Source organism: Diuraphis noxia, unplaced genomic scaffold, assembly GCF_037042655.1.
Source record: "Diuraphis noxia isolate RWA-SAM2 unplaced genomic scaffold, SU_Dnox_SAM2 contig0003, whole genome shotgun sequence".
Lineage (NCBI taxonomy): Eukaryota > Metazoa > Arthropoda > Insecta > Hemiptera > Aphididae > Diuraphis > Diuraphis noxia.
The window spans coordinates 14116583-14134918 of NW_028301713.1; the positions used below are offsets into that span (position 1 = coordinate 14116583).

The 18336-nt window shown below is 30.5% G+C and overlaps 3 protein-coding genes across 6 annotated transcripts in view; 2 read left to right on the plus strand and 1 right to left on the minus strand.

Annotated features, from left to right (window-relative positions):
- LOC107172920 (band 4.1-like protein 4) overlaps window positions 1-18336 on the minus strand; it is a 169397-nt gene that overhangs the window by 12230 nt on the left and 138831 nt on the right. For all 3 annotated transcript variants that reach the window (XM_015523239.2, XM_089225041.1, XM_015523238.2), the window contains exons 13-15: window positions 5682-5802; window positions 5359-5562; window positions 1416-1751 (exon numbers count right to left, since the gene is read on the minus strand). In XM_015523239.2, the coding sequence (XP_015378725.2) occupies window positions 1416-1751; window positions 5359-5562; window positions 5682-5802 (661 nt within the window). The remainder of the gene's footprint in view (window positions 1-1415; window positions 1752-5358; window positions 5563-5681; window positions 5803-18336) is intronic.
- On the plus strand, window positions 7105-14289 carry LOC149056771 (uncharacterized). Of its 2 annotated transcripts, XM_089225043.1 has the most exons (9): window positions 7105-7752; window positions 12149-12385; window positions 12560-12760; window positions 12832-12981; window positions 13053-13214; window positions 13326-13382; window positions 13504-13748; window positions 13813-13990; window positions 14064-14289. In XM_089225043.1, the coding sequence occupies exons 2-9, from the start codon at window positions 12151-12153 to the stop codon at window positions 14219-14221; spliced, it is 1386 nt and encodes a 461-aa protein (XP_089081169.1). In that variant the 5' UTR covers window positions 7105-7752; window positions 12149-12150; the 3' UTR covers window positions 14222-14289. The 2 variants fall into 2 exon arrangements, with proteins under 2 accessions (XP_089081169.1, XP_089081170.1); XM_089225044.1 differs by lacking the exon at window positions 7105-7752 and having other exon boundaries at window positions 12014-12385.
- Window positions 9797-12127, plus strand: LOC149056772 (uncharacterized). Its single transcript, XM_089225042.1, has one exon. The coding sequence runs from the start codon at window positions 9857-9859 to the stop codon at window positions 11981-11983; it is 2127 nt and encodes a 708-aa protein (XP_089081168.1). The 5' UTR covers window positions 9797-9856; the 3' UTR covers window positions 11984-12127.

The following is an 18336-nucleotide window of genomic DNA, read 5'->3' on the forward strand; positions in this document are numbered from 1 at the left end:
TATTGACAAGATATTTAAAATAAAAACCCGCTACCCTTCCCAGAATATTTGTTCTGAGTACGGCCTTAATTTATATGGTACAAGAGTGGCAAACTTACGGCTCGCGTCTTATTAAAAAAAACCATTATTATTATCGATAAAATTATAAAAAAATATAAATTGTATCTTTTAATAATTCGGCTCTTGATATCATTATATTTATACTCATGAACGTATTCATGTTGGCCACCCCTAGTTTAAGTCTGATTAACTATATAGAATTACGTGTAATTTATAAAATATAATTTTACTAAACATTTCGAACTTGTTACTTTTTGATAGGGTTTATTATTACAACAGTTAATCTGATTCATATGTTTACAACGAGAAATTTACCTAGAAATTTTTTTGATGATATTTTTATTCAAATGCTGCAGCCGGATCAAACGCTATACACTTTTTACGTGAAACTATACCAGTTTTGTATAACATCCCTTCCGACTTGTCGGACCGGTCGACCGCGCAGCTATATAATCATTATACCCTAGTACACGCGACTTCCGACGTCGTGGCAAGCGATCGAACGTTGAAGAGAGGTGAAGTCACCGACCCGGAAACCGGAAGTTCAAGTAGAGTATATCATTATACCTACAATATATTTGGGAACCGACCACCAGCCATTACATCGATGGAAAACACGGTAGGAACCTATGTATAAGGATACGCGGCAAACACTTCCTCGTTTTCATGATATTATGGTCTTGGCGGTGAATACAATGCAATAAAAACTGTTTGATGTATGTGGTCAAAAACTGCAAAATTTTCCACGACTGAGTATTTTTTTCAAATAAAAAATATTTGTCTTTTTCTTATTTTAACAATATTATTTATCATAGATTTCCAGACAATCTAGATATACCTATTATAGTGGTTTACAAACTTCTAATCAAATAGATTCTAATTGGACCTTTGATCAAAGTAGATAAAAATGTATTTAGATCGTTATTATTATCAATATCGATTTTCGAAAAATCCGAACAAAACATAATTACTAGCTATACTTACTGCAGAAAAAATTATTACATGAATATTATGGTAATATATTGTAATATAAACGTTTGAAAATTGAATGCATATGAAATATGAAATAAAAATATACGAAATATTAATTAAACTATGTTTTAATATTTTTCATAGCTATTTTTATGTTTACCACAATCAGTGTTGTCACAAAAACATCATCAACTGTTATCTTAACCTGCCACCCTTATTTTCCAAAAAATAAAAACATTGTATTAAGTACTAATCAAAAATTTGCAAAAATTAAACTTTGAAACGATAATATTTCCCTACTCTATTGTATTAACTCATCTATATGGAATAACGAAAATGGAATATAATTTTATCATCATCATTATCGTGATTAGTGTTATTACCTGTGTTTCCTGTGTTTTCGTCTCCGGTACGACGAAGAATGATGAGAAATTTCGCTCTCGGACTCCAATCCACTGTTCGCGTAGCCCGACCGAGGCCGAACTACCGACGCCTTTTGTATGGCCGACCTGCCCTCGGCCTGCCTTCGCTGCACTTCCCGCCACTGTCCCTCCGACTCTACCAGCTGATACCTGTGCCGCCTGTGCTCGTGGTCGTCACCCGTCGACGACTTCCGGCTCCGGTGCCTGTGCTTCCGGTGCGACTTGCCCGACTTGCCCGACCGGCCTGACTGTTCACTCTCGTTATCCGACGACCGTCTATTGTTGCGGTGTCTATGCCTGCTCAACACCCATCGAACGTCCAATTATTATTGTTATTATTAAAAATTAGAATCATCATCGTGACGACCTTCCGATGTCGACATTTCGTTGGAAAACCGCCTTGAAACTCGATGAACTACGGACGTGTCGTCGGTGAAGTTAATATTATATACATCAATATTATAAATATATAGCTATATATTATGCATGTCACATCGACAAAAATTCCTCCAGTTGCACTCTTAAAATTCAAAAGTTACGTCTTTCCTACCAAATTATAGGTAAAAGTAAAACATCTATTCGAGCGTCTTGCCGGAGTCATTGGTCTCGAAGCATAACATTGAATTTTTGTGCACCCGGAACCGTACGTACAAATAAATAGCGATATTTTTAAAATAAAAATTTCTTTAGAAACCTTTTAGTTATAATATATTATCCGTGTAATCTGTTTAAATTACTATTATTACCATCACATACATTGGAGGCATGAGAAATGCTATTAGATTATTAGTTCTCAGCCGGAAATTTGATAAAAAATCAAATTCACACGGCGTATGATGTGTAAATCTCTTTGTCGAAACATTTGAATCCATAAATATTTGATTACCAACTATACTGTAATAATATTTTTGTCATTCATGTACAAATTATTATCGAAATAAGGTCAACCATCTAAATTGCTTACGTAATTCATACGAGTAAATAAATTACTTATTGTTCACAATATTGTTATGCATAGGATACCAACAGTATTTTAATGCAGATTTTGTTTGTACGATATTTAAACATAATATATAAATTACAAAGCAAATGATTTCTATTCACTCAGTATAATATAATATATTATGAAATGGCATTCGAACAATTATTAAATTTTGCAATGAATTTATTTACGAACGGCCCGTTTCCATAGATTTAATGTGCGCGTTTCCCATTAAAATAATACGTTTGTGCATTTTTGTGTTCGCTGTCTTAAGCGTGAATATAATCTCCTTAGAAATCCTTAGAAATCATTTTATAAAAGGTACTGTTTGTTTGAGTAAATCATTAGAGTAATGATATGCCTAAAAATTAAAATAACGTAACGTATTATCAAACCGGGCGCTATTATGGGTCGAAGACGATTTACGAAATACGCCCCTTCATTAATTTATCAAATATAATATAATTTGTTGTATAATATTGCCTTAGTGAACGTTCGTGTTATTATTCTTAAGAAAGATTATCGAACTTAGGTTAGATTTAATCAATTTCGCAAATAATATGTGCAATCTTGATAAGCATGTAGGTATATATATATATATTATTTATTATATGATTTGGTACTTGATTTTTTTTTTTTAGTATAAATAAATCAAAATATTAAACTACGAGGAATAATGAAAATGTTACCGAGGTTTTAACGTAGTTAACACATCGTTAAGTTGCTCAACATCCAAAACCTTAGAAAATAATTTAGCGTGTTCATCCAACATTTGTCATGAAATGAGTGTAAATTATATATCATAAATTTCTATCATTTTTATAAATATCATTTTTTTATGACTGGTCACAATACAAAGACATTGAAATATGGTTGATATTTTAGAAGACGGCACGCAGCACATGCAGCGCGTTATATATATTAAAACGATTAATCTTTATATCATATTATTTAATGCATGTTTTGTTTAAATAAAGAAATATATTTATGTTCTCACAACGATCTCGATTATTATCGATTATTTTAAAAAAAAATTTCAACGAGAATTAAAAATAACGCATTATTTTAATAACAGTATGAGTTAATTGTTATAATATAGGTATGTGATTAGAATGAATCGAATTTCTAAAATTGTAGATTGGATTTAGAAATATTTCAGTCTAGAACCAATACCAAATGGTTCAAGATCGAATTAAAAATCGCGTAGGCATGAATTACTGCGTAGTACGAACTATATACACTATTTTACCATCGATGCGCGTAAACAACAATGGTTTTTCGTTTGGCACCTTCTAGTGAAAATGCGAAACAACACTATAACACGTATAGGAGAACAGTCTCAGTATTAAACTTCTCTTATCGAATACCTCCATACAACACCAGCTGTGCGTTCAACAAAAACCGATGTGTCGATATTTATAAGAACGTACCCGAAATACATAAACAATGCGTCACACGGACCTAGCTGGGTAGTGGTAATTGTTAATTATTGTGATAGTGATGGTAAGTGGGGGTGAAGTGAGGGTTGTTTATATTGGCAGATAAATGTATACGCTGTCTGCAGAGTGTGGTGAGTATTTTATACAGTTCGGTCACTTATATATATTTATAAGATATAAGATTATAATATTACCTATAATGATCAAGACCGGTGCATAAGTTTCACGCTCAGGTGAGGTCAGCTGCATAGGCAAAGATACGAGTGCGGAACTAGAAACAATGGGGAGGGTTGTCGAGACCTTTTGTAAATTTATAGGTACGACCGGACGAGCTGGTAAACAATAAATGGAATAGGTACTGCAACTTGCAATAACTACTGCCGCAATCAGCGTCAACGACTGCGGCAGTGTACGACTAAAATTGAGCGAAATAGGGTTGAGATGGCGTAAATGCTATAGCGACGATCAGATCAACGATATAATTTTTAAAAAATATCAAAAAATCAAAATATTATCGGTGTCTTGCTAAAAAATATCGAAATTTTAGTGATTGCTATCGAAGAATACCAATATTAGAAATAAGAGAATAATTTTATCCATCATTCTCTGAACTATTTAGATGGCCTAAATAAATTAAATTCAGAATATATTCTTTGATATAAAAATAATATTAATTGTATCTATATCGTTACACCTACACAAAAGTCGATAATTTTTGTTGAGACTTTTCCGACTATATTTGGATATGATTGATGGTATTTTGAGAACAAATTTCAAGAAAGGTCAGATGTTATACAGTGAATAGAATCAAAAACCAAATTTGTGTTTGCAGTCGAACTAGGAACTTTAAAGATTGGAGCGTAGTGAGCGTACTAACTATAAATATCAGAGAACGTATGATGTATCGTGTTAAAGAGGGTGTCATCGTACTATTCATTTTCTCTCTACATTACTCTAGACACACTAAATGTACATAACGCATTCATGGAAAATCATTTGACGTATCGATATGTCTGAATATTATGTCTAAACAATGTATTTTTTAAGTCAAATAATAATAATAATATTACAATATAAAACCACTATGTCGATTTCTCAATAATAATATTTTCTATTATTTCTGTAATAGGTGATTTTACTTTAACATCACTCAAAAACCATTAAAAAAAAAAAAAAATGAAAAATATAGTAGCTTACATAAATGTGTTTTGTCTATATGTCTATGAAGAAAACTGAGAAAACGGAATTTTAAATTAAACTAGTTGTGTATATATAGCAAATTAGCAACCATAAAAGTTACACTTTCACAAGACATCTATACTTATATACCTACAACACGTTATAAGTTATAGAACGGAAAACCCATGTTATTAGGTTATATATTATATGTAGGTGGGTTGGTTTTAGTTGAGTTGGGTTAACATGTAAACGGGACAATCGTAGGTATTAAATTGTATTTAGTGGTATATAGCACACTACGTACTTGCGACACGATCTAGAGTCGTTGGAGCTCTGACTATCTACACTGGATGACCGGCGCGCATGGCGCATGATCTGATGCGGACCCGATCGGACACTTCTTGGCGAGCTACTCGAGTACAGGCCCCTAGTCGGTGCGCTTGACCAAACGCCCCACGGTGCGCTTCTGGTGCTCCTCGGTGAATCGCTCCGGTTCGGCACGTACATACTGCGTCGATTAAACAGACAGAATTAGACACGTTTTAACAACGAATCGCGCGTGAGCACTCTAGAGCGATCGTATAACATTGCAATTATTATTAATAAAATCGTTTTAAATTCACGTACGTGTGGACGGGCAGTTGAGGGTTGGAGCAGTTTTTTAGTTTGTCTTGCGGTTTCAACGACGACGATGACGACAGCAGCATCAGTTCTTCTCTGGTCTTGTACTCGTCTCCAAAATTTTGATCTGTGTGGAAATAAGATAATACTTTGAGTCAAAAATACGCCACGATACCCAATTGGAAATTTATGTCTTACGCCAACTCTTACTAAGGGCGCAGTAAAGCGCCTGTACTGGCTACCCAACAGTTGGCTGGCCCTTACAGGCATAGTACTGGCCACAAGTTTAGACAGTACTGCACTGGTACTGGACAAACAGCACTGGTAGTTAAGTACTGATCTAGTACTGACATATTACGGGCTCCGATCAATATTCTAGTAATGGCCAGCCATTGTTTCTCGTAGTTGTGCCAACGTTGGCGGAATACTGGCATATTACGGGCTCTGTTTCGATTTCGAGCAAGGGCCACCTAGTTTTTGTCGTAGTTGTGCCAACGTTGGCGGAGTACTGTCATATTACGGGCTCTGTTTCAATTTCGAGCAAGGGCCACCTAGTTTTTGTCGTAGTTGTGCCAACGTTGGCGGAATACTGGCATATTACGGGCTCTGTTTTGATTTCGAGCAAGGGCCACCTAGTTTTTGTCGTAGTTGTGCCAACGTTGGCGGAGTACTGTCATATTACGGGCTCCGTTTCAATTTCGAGCAAGGGTCGAAAGTCCGTATTTAAGAGAGGCAACTGCCCTGAGCTCTAACATTTTTGGGCGTGGGCGTCAACATTTTGAGATCAGAAATTTTTATTTGTAAATTATTAAGACTTTTAAAATTTAAATTATTTTTAATATATCATGCTGTTTGAAATTTAAGCAACTTAATAAATGTATATTAAGCTATCAACGATAGAGAATTATTAATTAGTTTTAAAATTAATAGCCTCTATAGTCAATACTATAAATAGAGATCCAAAACCTTTTTATCCACTTTTTTCAACAAACAATTATATCTTGAACGACTTGAACTCTCCCGCTAATCTTCTTATGGTAATAACTTAGCAGGTAATACTTTTGTCTTTAATTATATTTGAAAATGTATTACTATTATTTTTTCTTTTATTAACTATAGGTACCTATTCGATATTTGTTTTCTATAATATCTACTTTCAAGTATCATTATTATATTCAATCTTTGATTAAGCATTTATGTATTGGTAAATGTGTTGGATATAGGTAGGTTGGCAATGTCAAACATTTTTGATCTAATTGGTAATTATTATGCATCTAGATTCTAGATAAATCAAAATTGGATTTAAGTTGTATCAATGCCATACAACGTTGTATACAATATAATATAATATTACGAAAAATAACCTGAGTATTTAAATGTATTTTACTAAAATATTTATTATATGTATATTAATTAGTTTGATTTTGACATGTCTCTTTAGTGTATTTCCTTGTTTGCCAAAAATAAATAATACCGAGTTATAAATTATAATGTTGGAATATAGTTTGGCTATTGTATATACCAACTCAAATCATTGCTGATATTCATAATGAAGTATTTAAAAACTTGATGATGATTACATATTTTTAATTTAATTAGCAATATTATATTCAAAAGCTGTAGTCAAAAAATTACTCGAGGTTAAAATTGAACAAATATATATCTAGGGGAATAAAACACAAGTTAATTAGTTATCACGGCTCGACTGTACCTATAAATAAATACTATTATTTTGTTATTTGTGGTGTGTTTATCACTTAATAGTTGGGAAAACCGTTTAACGGCAAGACCCGCACAGACAACGAACGCCGCCGCCCGTCATCGTGTTATATAATACACATCGTCATAATATCGTCACAACGACAATAGTGACAACGGCATCGAAAACTGTATGTTTGTTACATCCATGTGGTATAAATGTATAATACGACCGTGATTTTATTATATATTTATTTATTAAACGTTTTATAGTATATATTCAGTTAAAAGTTTACACTTGTGTTAAGTTGTTTAAGTTTCTATAAAGTATAAACGTTAATCTGTGTGACACAACGCCTGATTATATTAAACATTTTCGGTAAGTATTGTTTCATAATATTTTAATAAATAATAATATTATAGTAGACTTTAGCTTTAATAATAACAAGCCTCATGATAATCGATCTTGGCCAAACAAATAGACATGGACAACTGAAATAGGTACCTATTATATTTTAACTGTTTAGTATATAAGTAGATATATATACATAGGTACCTAATACATTATTATAGTTGGATTGTAAATTATTGCTTAGATTTATATAAATACCTACTTACCTACTGACATAGTACACTAAACATAAAATACATTTTTATAAATGTAGGTATAACGTGAAATGCTAGTTGTTATTTGTTAATAATCAACAAGAACTGAATTCAAAAAAATGGGTTTACTATACCTACGCTATATATCATATTATATAAGTAATAGGTACCTGGCAAACAACATTTATTATTGCTATCAGTGGCGTATATAGGGGGGAGGCCCCCTAAGCCCGGGCCCATAGTGAAATGAAATTTCATATGTAGGTATATCATGTTCAATTAAAACATTTTAGTATAATTATATATTTTTATGATACCATGGCCCACCTGTAGTCTGTTCATCGTAACATACTTCTAAATGTTGAGGAAATCGTTAATATTTTTATTTGAAAAAAAAATAGAAAAATGAATTTTACATAATATTAAGTCAAAAAATGTTTAAGTCTACCTACTTTAGAAAAATGCTTAATTTATTATATATCTTATTTAATAATAAATATATATTAATACGTTTAAATTCCTATATTTGTATCATTTATGTCATAATTAAAACCACCAGTTCCCTAAAAAATTTTTAGTTGTAACTATGGTGGGGGTAAATTGGCCCATAGTGAAAATAATTCCCATATACGCCACTGATTTGCTATTATTATTAGGTATATATTATATATATATATATTTATAATTATAGTTTTCTTAGTTATTTTTTTAATTAATATTATTAATTTAAGTGTAATTAAAATGGTTATTTTTAAATTTAAATTTTAATAAATTTAAAATAATTATAGTTTTAAATTTTAATAATTAATTATTTTTAATAATATAAAACCGTATTATTATAATTTTATATATTAATTATTAAATATTTTTAATTGTGGTCTTTGAATAAATTGATGAAACATTAAGTGGGTACCTATAAAAGAAAACTGAAAAATGTATGATACAAAAAGTATCTATTACCTACCTAGTTATAAATGTAAATTTTATGAAATTAAAGTCATTTTTAGGACAAATTTATATTTAACTCAGTCCTTAGACCCAAATTATGTATTCTATTATTTAGTAATACTATACTTATCAAGTAGTAATAAAAATTTAGGCACTTGTATCTAATATTACACATCTAAAACAAGAATGCCACAACACAAATTTTAAAGTTTTGAGAAAAAGCGATTTGAAGTTTAAATTTAAGATGTTTTAAAGTGTTTTTTACTTATGTGTTCAAAATTAAAAATTTAAATACTTGCTAACATAATTAACAATAAGTCTTCATCAAATATTATGAAATGCTCTCTTAAAAATATAACAGTGAGCCAGTGAGTTTAATCTATGTACATTTTTGTGCCATAAATCAAATTATGGCAGTGTTTTAAATTATTACATAAGGTCTTTTTTGGATACAAACAATTTATGCATCAGACTTTGTCTTTATCTATGTGGCTATGTTGATAGTTTGGCTGGTCGTTTATTTTTTCCCACATTCTTAATTTTTTAATACATAATTTATAATATCATCATCATATATGATATAATTATTGATGAATTTTTAGTTGTGGTAGTCTTGTTTGAGAGGTGCAATTTACCTATTAGGTGTTTCATTACTGTAATTGTATGTATACCTACTTTCATTAATACATTTTAATAAGAAACTATAAACTAAATATAAAAATAATTTAATTTAACTATATACAGAGCTATAATATAGGTACCTCGTACCTAAAAACCTACTGCATTATCTAAATAAATTATATATTATTTGTTCAAAAATTATAAAAATATTAATAATAGGTATTTTTTTATTTAAACTATTCTGATGTTTATGTTATTCAGTTTGTGATGAACTTTCCAATTTATTAATTTAATATAAGCAATCAAAAATGAGTACTGCATATTATCGTTTGAAAAAACATCGAACATTTCAACGATCTACTGAAATCGAGGCAGAGGTATCAAGATCAATTTCTCAAACACAAGATATTGAACTTAAAAATTCAGATTCACCTTTAGAAGTTGGTATTGTTAGAAATGTGTTGAATGAATCTCAGAATATAAGACTTCCAACAAGAATTGAAGATAATTATGATTTATCTTACCTAACAGATTCATCTATAGACTACTTAAATAGATCACCAGATTACAATCCACTTGATTATAAATATTCTTCTTCTTTATCATCTTCTCAGAATTCATCAAACTCAGACAGTAGTGATGATTACAATATATTATCTTCTTCAGTACCAAGCCCGGTACCAAGCCTTCGTGATAAATTACAAAACTTTGTTGTACGATTCAGAAGCAATATGACGGTTGAGTTAATTGATAATTTGCTTGATATATTGCGGTCTGAAAATCATGATCTACCTAAATCAGCAACAAGCTTGCTACAAACCAAGTCTAATGAAAACATTCAAGTAATGACAAGTTTAAAAAACACAAATGGGTCATATGTATATTTTGGAATTGAAGAAGGATTGAAAGGTATAATCTCTGATGAGTATACTGAAAATACCATACGTTTATTATTTAATATTGATGGCTTACCATTGTACAATAGTTCAAGTCAACAATTTTGGCCAAACTTGGGACTTATTGTGCATGACAAATATGACACAAAACCATTTATTGTAGCAGTTTACAGTGGTGATTCTAAACCTAAAAATATTAACGATTTTATAAAAGACTTTGTTCAAGAAGTAAGTTATTTAGTTAAAAACGGTTTAAATATTCGACAAAAAATGTTTAAAATAGAAATTATTGGATTTTCCTGTGATACCCCAGCAAGAGCATTCATCAAGAAATGTAAAGGCCATGGTGGGTTTTACTCATGTGAGCGTTGTGAGACAAGGGGCAAGACGATAAACCATAAAAGAGTGTATCCCAGCATAAATTCAAGGCTTCGGACAAAAAGAAGTTTTATAAAACAACGGCAACGTGAGCACCATTTAGATGGAAGGTCATTGCTACTAGATATTCCAGACTTTGACCCAGTAAATTCTGTTTTCTTGGACTCAATGCACCTACTTTATCTTGGTGTGATGAAATGGATTTTGCAACAACTTCTTGGAGCCAAAATGCGAGTTAATCGTAAATGTAAACTTTCCCAAAACAAAATAAAGCATTTCAATTCAATTTTAAAAATATTTACAAGACATGTATCAAAAGAATTTCAAAGGAAAAAATTAGACTTAGATTCATTTACTCACTGGAAAGCCACACAGTTTAGATTTTTTTTAAACTATTGTGGGGCTCTGGTACTATGTAAAATTCTAAACAAAAAAATGTACAATCATTTTTTACTGTTGGTAGTTGCATGTAGAATTTTAAATGATCCTGAATTATGTGTTGAAAATACAAATTATGCTAGGGATTTACTGAGAAAATTTTTTGAACTTCTTCCTTCATTTTATGGATCTAGTTCACAAATTATGAATAGCCATAATTTGATTCATATAGCAGATGATGTAGAATACACTAATATGCCTTTGTCTGCAATATCCGCATTCCCTTTTGAAAATTTTCTTGGAAAAATCAAACGAATGATTAGTGGTAGAAATAAGCCTCTAGCACAGTTAGTAAGAAGAATCTCCGAGCAAAAGGCATGTCCAAAGATGATGATGAACAATGCTATAAACAAGAAAAAGTTCCTTATAATCAACCCTGACCTAACTCATAAAAGAAAAAAAGATTTAAAAAGCATAATTCTACGGGGGCTTGAATTGAATACTACTCAACCAAACAACATTGTAAAATTGGATTCTAGTGATGTTTTTAGTATTGCAAGAATTCAAAGAAAACAAAATCGTATTTTATTACATGGATATGTATACAAGACTGTCACTGATGCTTTCAAATTCCCTTGCAAATCTTCAGAAGTTGGAATTATGAAATTGGGTAGATTAAGCAATAAAAAAAGAATTATTTCTATTGATAATATTTTAAAAAAATGTGTTTTCTTTGAAAATGGAAATCATAGCTATGCAGTGACATTACTTCATAATTCATAACAATTCTTTATAATAATATAATTATTTATAATTATAAAATTTTAATTTTAATGATAATAATCTAAGCTTACTCTAAATACCTATACATAATGTACCTAATATTAAATAAATTACATACACTTAATAAAAATAGATGAAGATATAATCATTGTAATATTTTTACAGCCATGGACTTTAAAAAAGAAACAACCCATGTTTTAGTAAAATTTAATAAAATTAAAAAATGCGATAAAACTACCATAGACTTAATACCAATATCATGGACCTTTATTGAAGATGAAAAATTATACTGCAAATATCCTAATAAAAATGAATATAGCAAAATAGACCAAATGAGCAAAATGTCATCTATCCACAAGATTTCATGGAAAAGCTTTGAAATTACACTAATGAAAGAAGCCCGTAAGTATTTGTAAACTGTACCTATTAAATAGATACACAACAATTTACAATGTACATAAGTAAATAATACTATTCACAAAAAAAATGTGAATAATATATTATGATATAATCAATGATTATTAATCATATTCAATAATATTATATATTGTTATTTATTAAAGTTAAAAATTTCAGGGAATTATGATCAAGGTGTCAAGTATATGCAAAAAGCATTCTCTGATACTGTCATACAGAGTAGTACCATTGAAGAAGGAAATAGCTCTGAAGGCGAAAGTAAACCAAACAAACTAAGTGGAGAACAGCTTGGAATGTCTCTAAAAGACATCCCTTCTTTTAGTAAATCATACTCTACAACTGGAATACATAAAGTCAAAGGTGATCATTTAAACATAATTATGAAAACATAAAATAAGTTTAGTTTAATATGTCAATGTTAACTATTACAGGCAATGATGCTTCAATGTTTGTGATAACATCTGAATCGTCTGATGCCTCTGAAGTGTTTAATAAAAAGAATAAAAAGTTAGTACATCCAAAAAATTCTTTTTCTTTTAAAAGATTAAAAACTACAGCCAATGAAGAAAAAACAATAAACGGTAATTTCATTGATTAAATAATTGTGCTTTTCAAAATGTATTTTAAATTCTGTTTGATTATTTTATTTCAGGTGAATCAGATGCTAGTTATTCACAGTCTGATGTACCAACATCTGAATCATCTGATATCTCTGAAGTGTCTAATAAAAAGAAAAAAAAGTTAGTACATTCAAAAACCTCTTTTTCTTTTAAAAGATTAAAAACTACAGCCAATGAAGAAAAAACAATAAATGGTAATTTCTTTGATTAAATATAATAGGTAAATTTTTTAAAATGTAATTTTTGTTGAGGATGTGTACAATTTTCTATAAATAATATTTAAAAATATTAATTGTTTGTTGAAGGTAAAAGAATGTCAAATCAGCATTGCGCAACATGTAGCTGCAATAGTAAATATATGAGTATGTTATACAAACATATTTATTAGATTTTAATTCATTTTACACTTAAACTTTTAAGTTTAGTCAAAACTAGGATATAATTAATATACATATATTTATGTATTAATTTTATCTATTTCAGCTAAAGAAGCTGCAACCAAATCAGATATCGATTCTGCAGTAAAGAGCATATGCAGGAGCATAGAGTACCGAGTAAGAGAGGAAGCAAAAATGACTAGGGCTATTTTCCACATGAATTCTACTACAGCAGATATTGATAGATTATTGCAAGAAGAGACCATAATTGATTTGCCAAAAACTAATTTAGAAGACTTTCTTTCCTTTGATGAACAATTAAAAACTAATATTGAATTATTAAAAAAACTGGTAAGAATTATTCCTGAGTTGATATAAAATATTTATTATTATCAACTATTATTTAATCTTTCAGAAATTTTATATGGTGTATAATATTAAGAAAACAACAAAAGTGTCAGAAGTTTTTACAGCATTAATTCCTAGAATTATTACCAAAGATGTACAATTACTCTACACTGCCTTTGGGAGAGAAACAAACGGTGTAAGAAAATTGAATTTTTCTGCGACAGAAACCTACAAATATTTACTTGGTCGGTATTTAACCATTTATTTTTTTTTTCAAAAAAAATTCAGCAATAATTCATATTTATATTTTAATTTTAGAAGTGGTCTCCACCAAATTAACAAATGTTGACAATAAAGAAATTTCTAGTCAACTTAGCCGTTGGTTTTCTGGCGCCAAGGATAGAGATGGTGGAAAGAGGGAGAGACTTGATACAAAACGCAGTTCTGAAACCCAAGAACATATTACTTTTGATTAGTACTAAACAATAATTTTTATTATTTTTATTTAAAAAATAATGAATAAAGTTTACTAAGTTCATTGTAATTATTATTAGTGGTTATATGTTTTTTTTTGTGATGCAGAACTCCTCAGGATATCTTGCAAATATGTTGCAATTTATACCATCTCTCCCCTTGTATGAGCTCATATACTCTACTGGTACAATTATATAAATTTATAAATTAATATAATAATATAATATAATATATAACATAATTATATAATTATATATACCAATTATTTATTTATATACTGGTACCAGTTAAAGTCAGTACTGCACCTTAACCAAATACCAGTACTGGCTCAGTACTAAAAATCCAATACTGGAATAGGCAATAGCGTTATCATCCCAGACATATGCCAGTACATGGCCAGTACTGGCTGCCAGTAGCGCACCAGTATCAGTCGATACTGACCCAGTACTGCGCCTGTTGTGAATTCCCTATTGGGGCAGTACTGCACCTTAACCAAATACCAGTACTGGCTCAGTACTAAAAATCCAATACTGGAATAGCGTTATCATCCCAGACATACGCCAGTACATGGCCAGTACTGGCTGCCAGTAGCGCACCAGTATCAGTCGATACTGACCCAGTACTGCGCCTGTTGTGAATTCCCGATTGGGTAGTTATGTATAGATCAGGACGTCCAAAGATAATTCAATAGGTATACACGGATAGGTCATCATTTACGTCTATATCCCTACCTCTTATACCTATACACGGTGGTAAATAGTATTAATAATATACGGTTTGGAAAAAAATAAAATTAATCAATCCGATGTCTACCAATTTTCGAATTCGATAAATTGCAGAAATCATTATTTAGTATTATTCACATGATAAACTTACTAATAACTATATGATTTGAAATATTTGTATAAGTTATTATTATAATATTATTTATTACCACCTGTTGGAGCCGAGCAAATTGAAATTATTATTACGATAGCCGGTAGACCGGCACAATAAAGGTGAGCGATAAGACGTCGCTCGGGCGACTGCATCGCCGTCGTGTCATATACAGTAGTAGCGTTATAGCTATCATACAAGCCACACCGTCTCGACGCGTTACCTTGCGATCAGTATATTTTTTGTATTCAATAAAATTACAGCAATATACCAAAGTACGGAATTTTTGATTAAATATCCCCTTTGGCCCCAACACCACCAATGGTTAGCTGGGCCTAATTAACCTATGGACAAATTAAGCTTAAGACTTGGAAAAATATTATCATATTATATTATACAAAGTTTAATTTTTTCGATTATATGTCGAAAATTATGGATATTACCTACTTATTTTGAAAGTTAGCAAATAGGCCTGTTGTTTTTTGAAACTATTAGGACCATTACGCTGAAAACTCATGCCTGGATACCACAACCATAACATTGCATGTAACCAATTTGGTAACTATTATGCTCTTTGTTCACACTTGAATACAATTCTGTCCTGTTGTGTATGAAAATTGTATTATTATCAGCTATGAGTCCACCGCGTAAAACAATTAACGACCTCCGCTCCAAACGTTGTGGTATACTGGTACCCAAATAAGTACTTATAATTACATCATATTGCGTAAGAATTATAGCATTTTTACGCGACGCAATGGGTTGCTCATTATAGTCTATTTAGTGAGAATTCAATATCAATATGTATAAGAGATTCGTAGCAAAACGATCGGTTTTTGATTTTGTTTTCATTTCCTCGACGATACATATACCTAATTCACCACACGGTCACGTAAAGGTATTGAATAAATATTACAGAGTGATTCACCGGGCGTATTCACCTTCGTTTTTTTTTTTATTATCTAATTCAGATTTTTGGAATTTTAAAGTAGATTTGAAGACCAAATTTTCCGATAAACAAGTACCTATTTGCATCCTTTTAGGAATGTCTGTGGTGATGAAAACTCCTTTAAAAAAAAAAATAAAACCATCTTTTACCATAAATCGTTAAGTAGATCATTTTTAAAAACTATTGATATGAATAAATAAAAATTGATACTTTTGAAGATTATAGTCCATGATAATAGGTTTTAAAATAATCGGTCTATGATTATTAACATTTTATCGAAAAATATTATTAGGTAAAAATTGTTTTTATTATTTAAAAGGTTTTCAGGCTGCAATTGTGAAGTTATTATTCATTTTTTTTTTTTTTTTTTTTAAATAAAAATACAGATTTGATAATATTTAAAATAATATTAATTTAAAGATAATAGTTAAAAACGTATTTGCAATAAAGACTGACTATAGGTTAAGGTTTCTTGATCAGGTAGCATTTAGTGATGAATTTAATGAATTTGGTGATTTTAAAATTTTGTTCTACGTGTATTGTGCAGGAGGTAGAGAGAGACAGGCATATACAGGCATTATTAGGTAAGTTATTATTGTCTAAGAGAATTAGTATTATAACTTATAAGTGGATATACTTGACTAAATATTATTATATCTGTTATACATTTTATGTAACACCATTATAACCTCATTATTATTATATCTTAATAATTCTTAAAATACTTTTTAAATTGCAATTTTGATACATACACGTTTTCAAAAAATCGTTTATACTACTTCAAAATATAAAAAAGACGGTTCTCATTTGAAAAAAAAAACAATTAACTTGTATCTTCTTAAGTGGTATAAAAATCTAAGTATCTAGAAACATGATTTTTAAGTAGGTACCACATAATAAACATACACATTGAAAACATCAGAATTTGAATCCCTGCACCGTTATTAAAAAAAAAAAAAAAAAAAACGAAAGGGAATGAGCGGGTTAGGTGAATTACTCCATAGTATAGTGATGACGAGATTTATAAACGAGTGCACGCAAACTCGGGACGAACGCACAATATATAAGTGCAGTACTTCCAGGACGATGCGTATAATTATTTCTCTAGACGACTAACGACGACTAACGTATAATATATCGCAGTTATTTTTTATACGGCTCGCGTGTCGTCTCTGCGGGCTCTTAAATTAGACATCGTCCCGTCGGCCAGACATACACACGCGTGAATCCAAAATAATTGGCCTCGTCTGACGTATATACCAATTTACCGAGATTTTTATTCGAATTTTATCTTTAACGCGACGAGAAGTCGTAAACATATTATTATAATTATATACACAACGTTCAGTCCCGCGAGTATATTTCGATATGATATTTTGATTTTAAGAACCTAATTAAGCTTATCTTGAAATTACACGTTTTGTCAACTTGAGGTGGTTAGATCTTAAGGCGTGGAATGGACGAACGACATTAAAGTATACAATAACGCAAAGGGTAAAAATGTAAATTAATACACATCACGGCATCAACCGGTCCGTCAGGTTCGAACGACGTAAACATTGAGTATGGCCAGTATGTGAGGGTAAGATACTAAGATGGATATTTTACAAATACCAAATTGTTGGTTACAAATGGTATCTAACTAATTGAGTAGGTACTGTTTATAAGTTGAAAAAAAAAATAAAAAAATATTGAGTTAAACGTATCAAATCTGAGGTGCCGGCAGAATGACGTCAGGTTCTACATGCATATAATATTAATTTCGGAGGTAATTCTTGCAGGGTGTCGAACTTCGATTTTTGGTTATAAATTGATACTTATTTTCATAATATCGATTCCTTCGCACCGTGAATCGCGATGTCTCGCGCTTCATAATTTATAAGTATATAAAATAATTTTTATACCTAAGTATAATAGAACTTAAATCAATTCGCTCTGCACACATAGTATACGTTCCCCGTTGGTTTTATTGAGTGCACATAATAATATGCATTGCAATTTAAACGTACTTGACACGTTGCAATGCTGCAGAAATATATTATTATATCGATCGATCAGAATCTCAGTAATTATTATTACGCATATTTTGTGAAGGATAATTTGCCACGATATAATATAAGAAATACATAAAACTCAGCAATCTGTCTTATATTTATATATAATGCCGATGATCTTAATAATAATAATAATTAATAATGTATAAAAATTGCTACAAACGCGTATATTGTTGTAACACAGTTTTTAGGTATCATTCAAGAAGACAATCTATAAAAAAAAAACGCACGCTGGTAG

Excerpts from the sequence above, each read along its gene's own strand:
- LOC149056772 (XM_089225042.1), top strand. The coding sequence starts at position 9,857 with ATGAGTACTGCATATTATCGTTTGAAAAAACATCGAACATTTCAACGA.
- LOC149056771 (XM_089225043.1), top strand. The coding sequence starts at position 12,151 with ATGGACTTTAAAAAAGAAACAACCCATGTTTTAGTAAAATTTAATAAA. Across the intron at positions 12,982-13,052 it reads TGAAGAAAAAACAATAAACG|GTGAATCAGATGCTAGTTAT; the intron begins GTAATTTCATTG and ends ATTTTATTTCAG. Across the intron at positions 13,991-14,063 it reads AACCTACAAATATTTACTTG|AAGTGGTCTCCACCAAATTA; the intron begins GTCGGTATTTAA and ends TTTTAATTTTAG.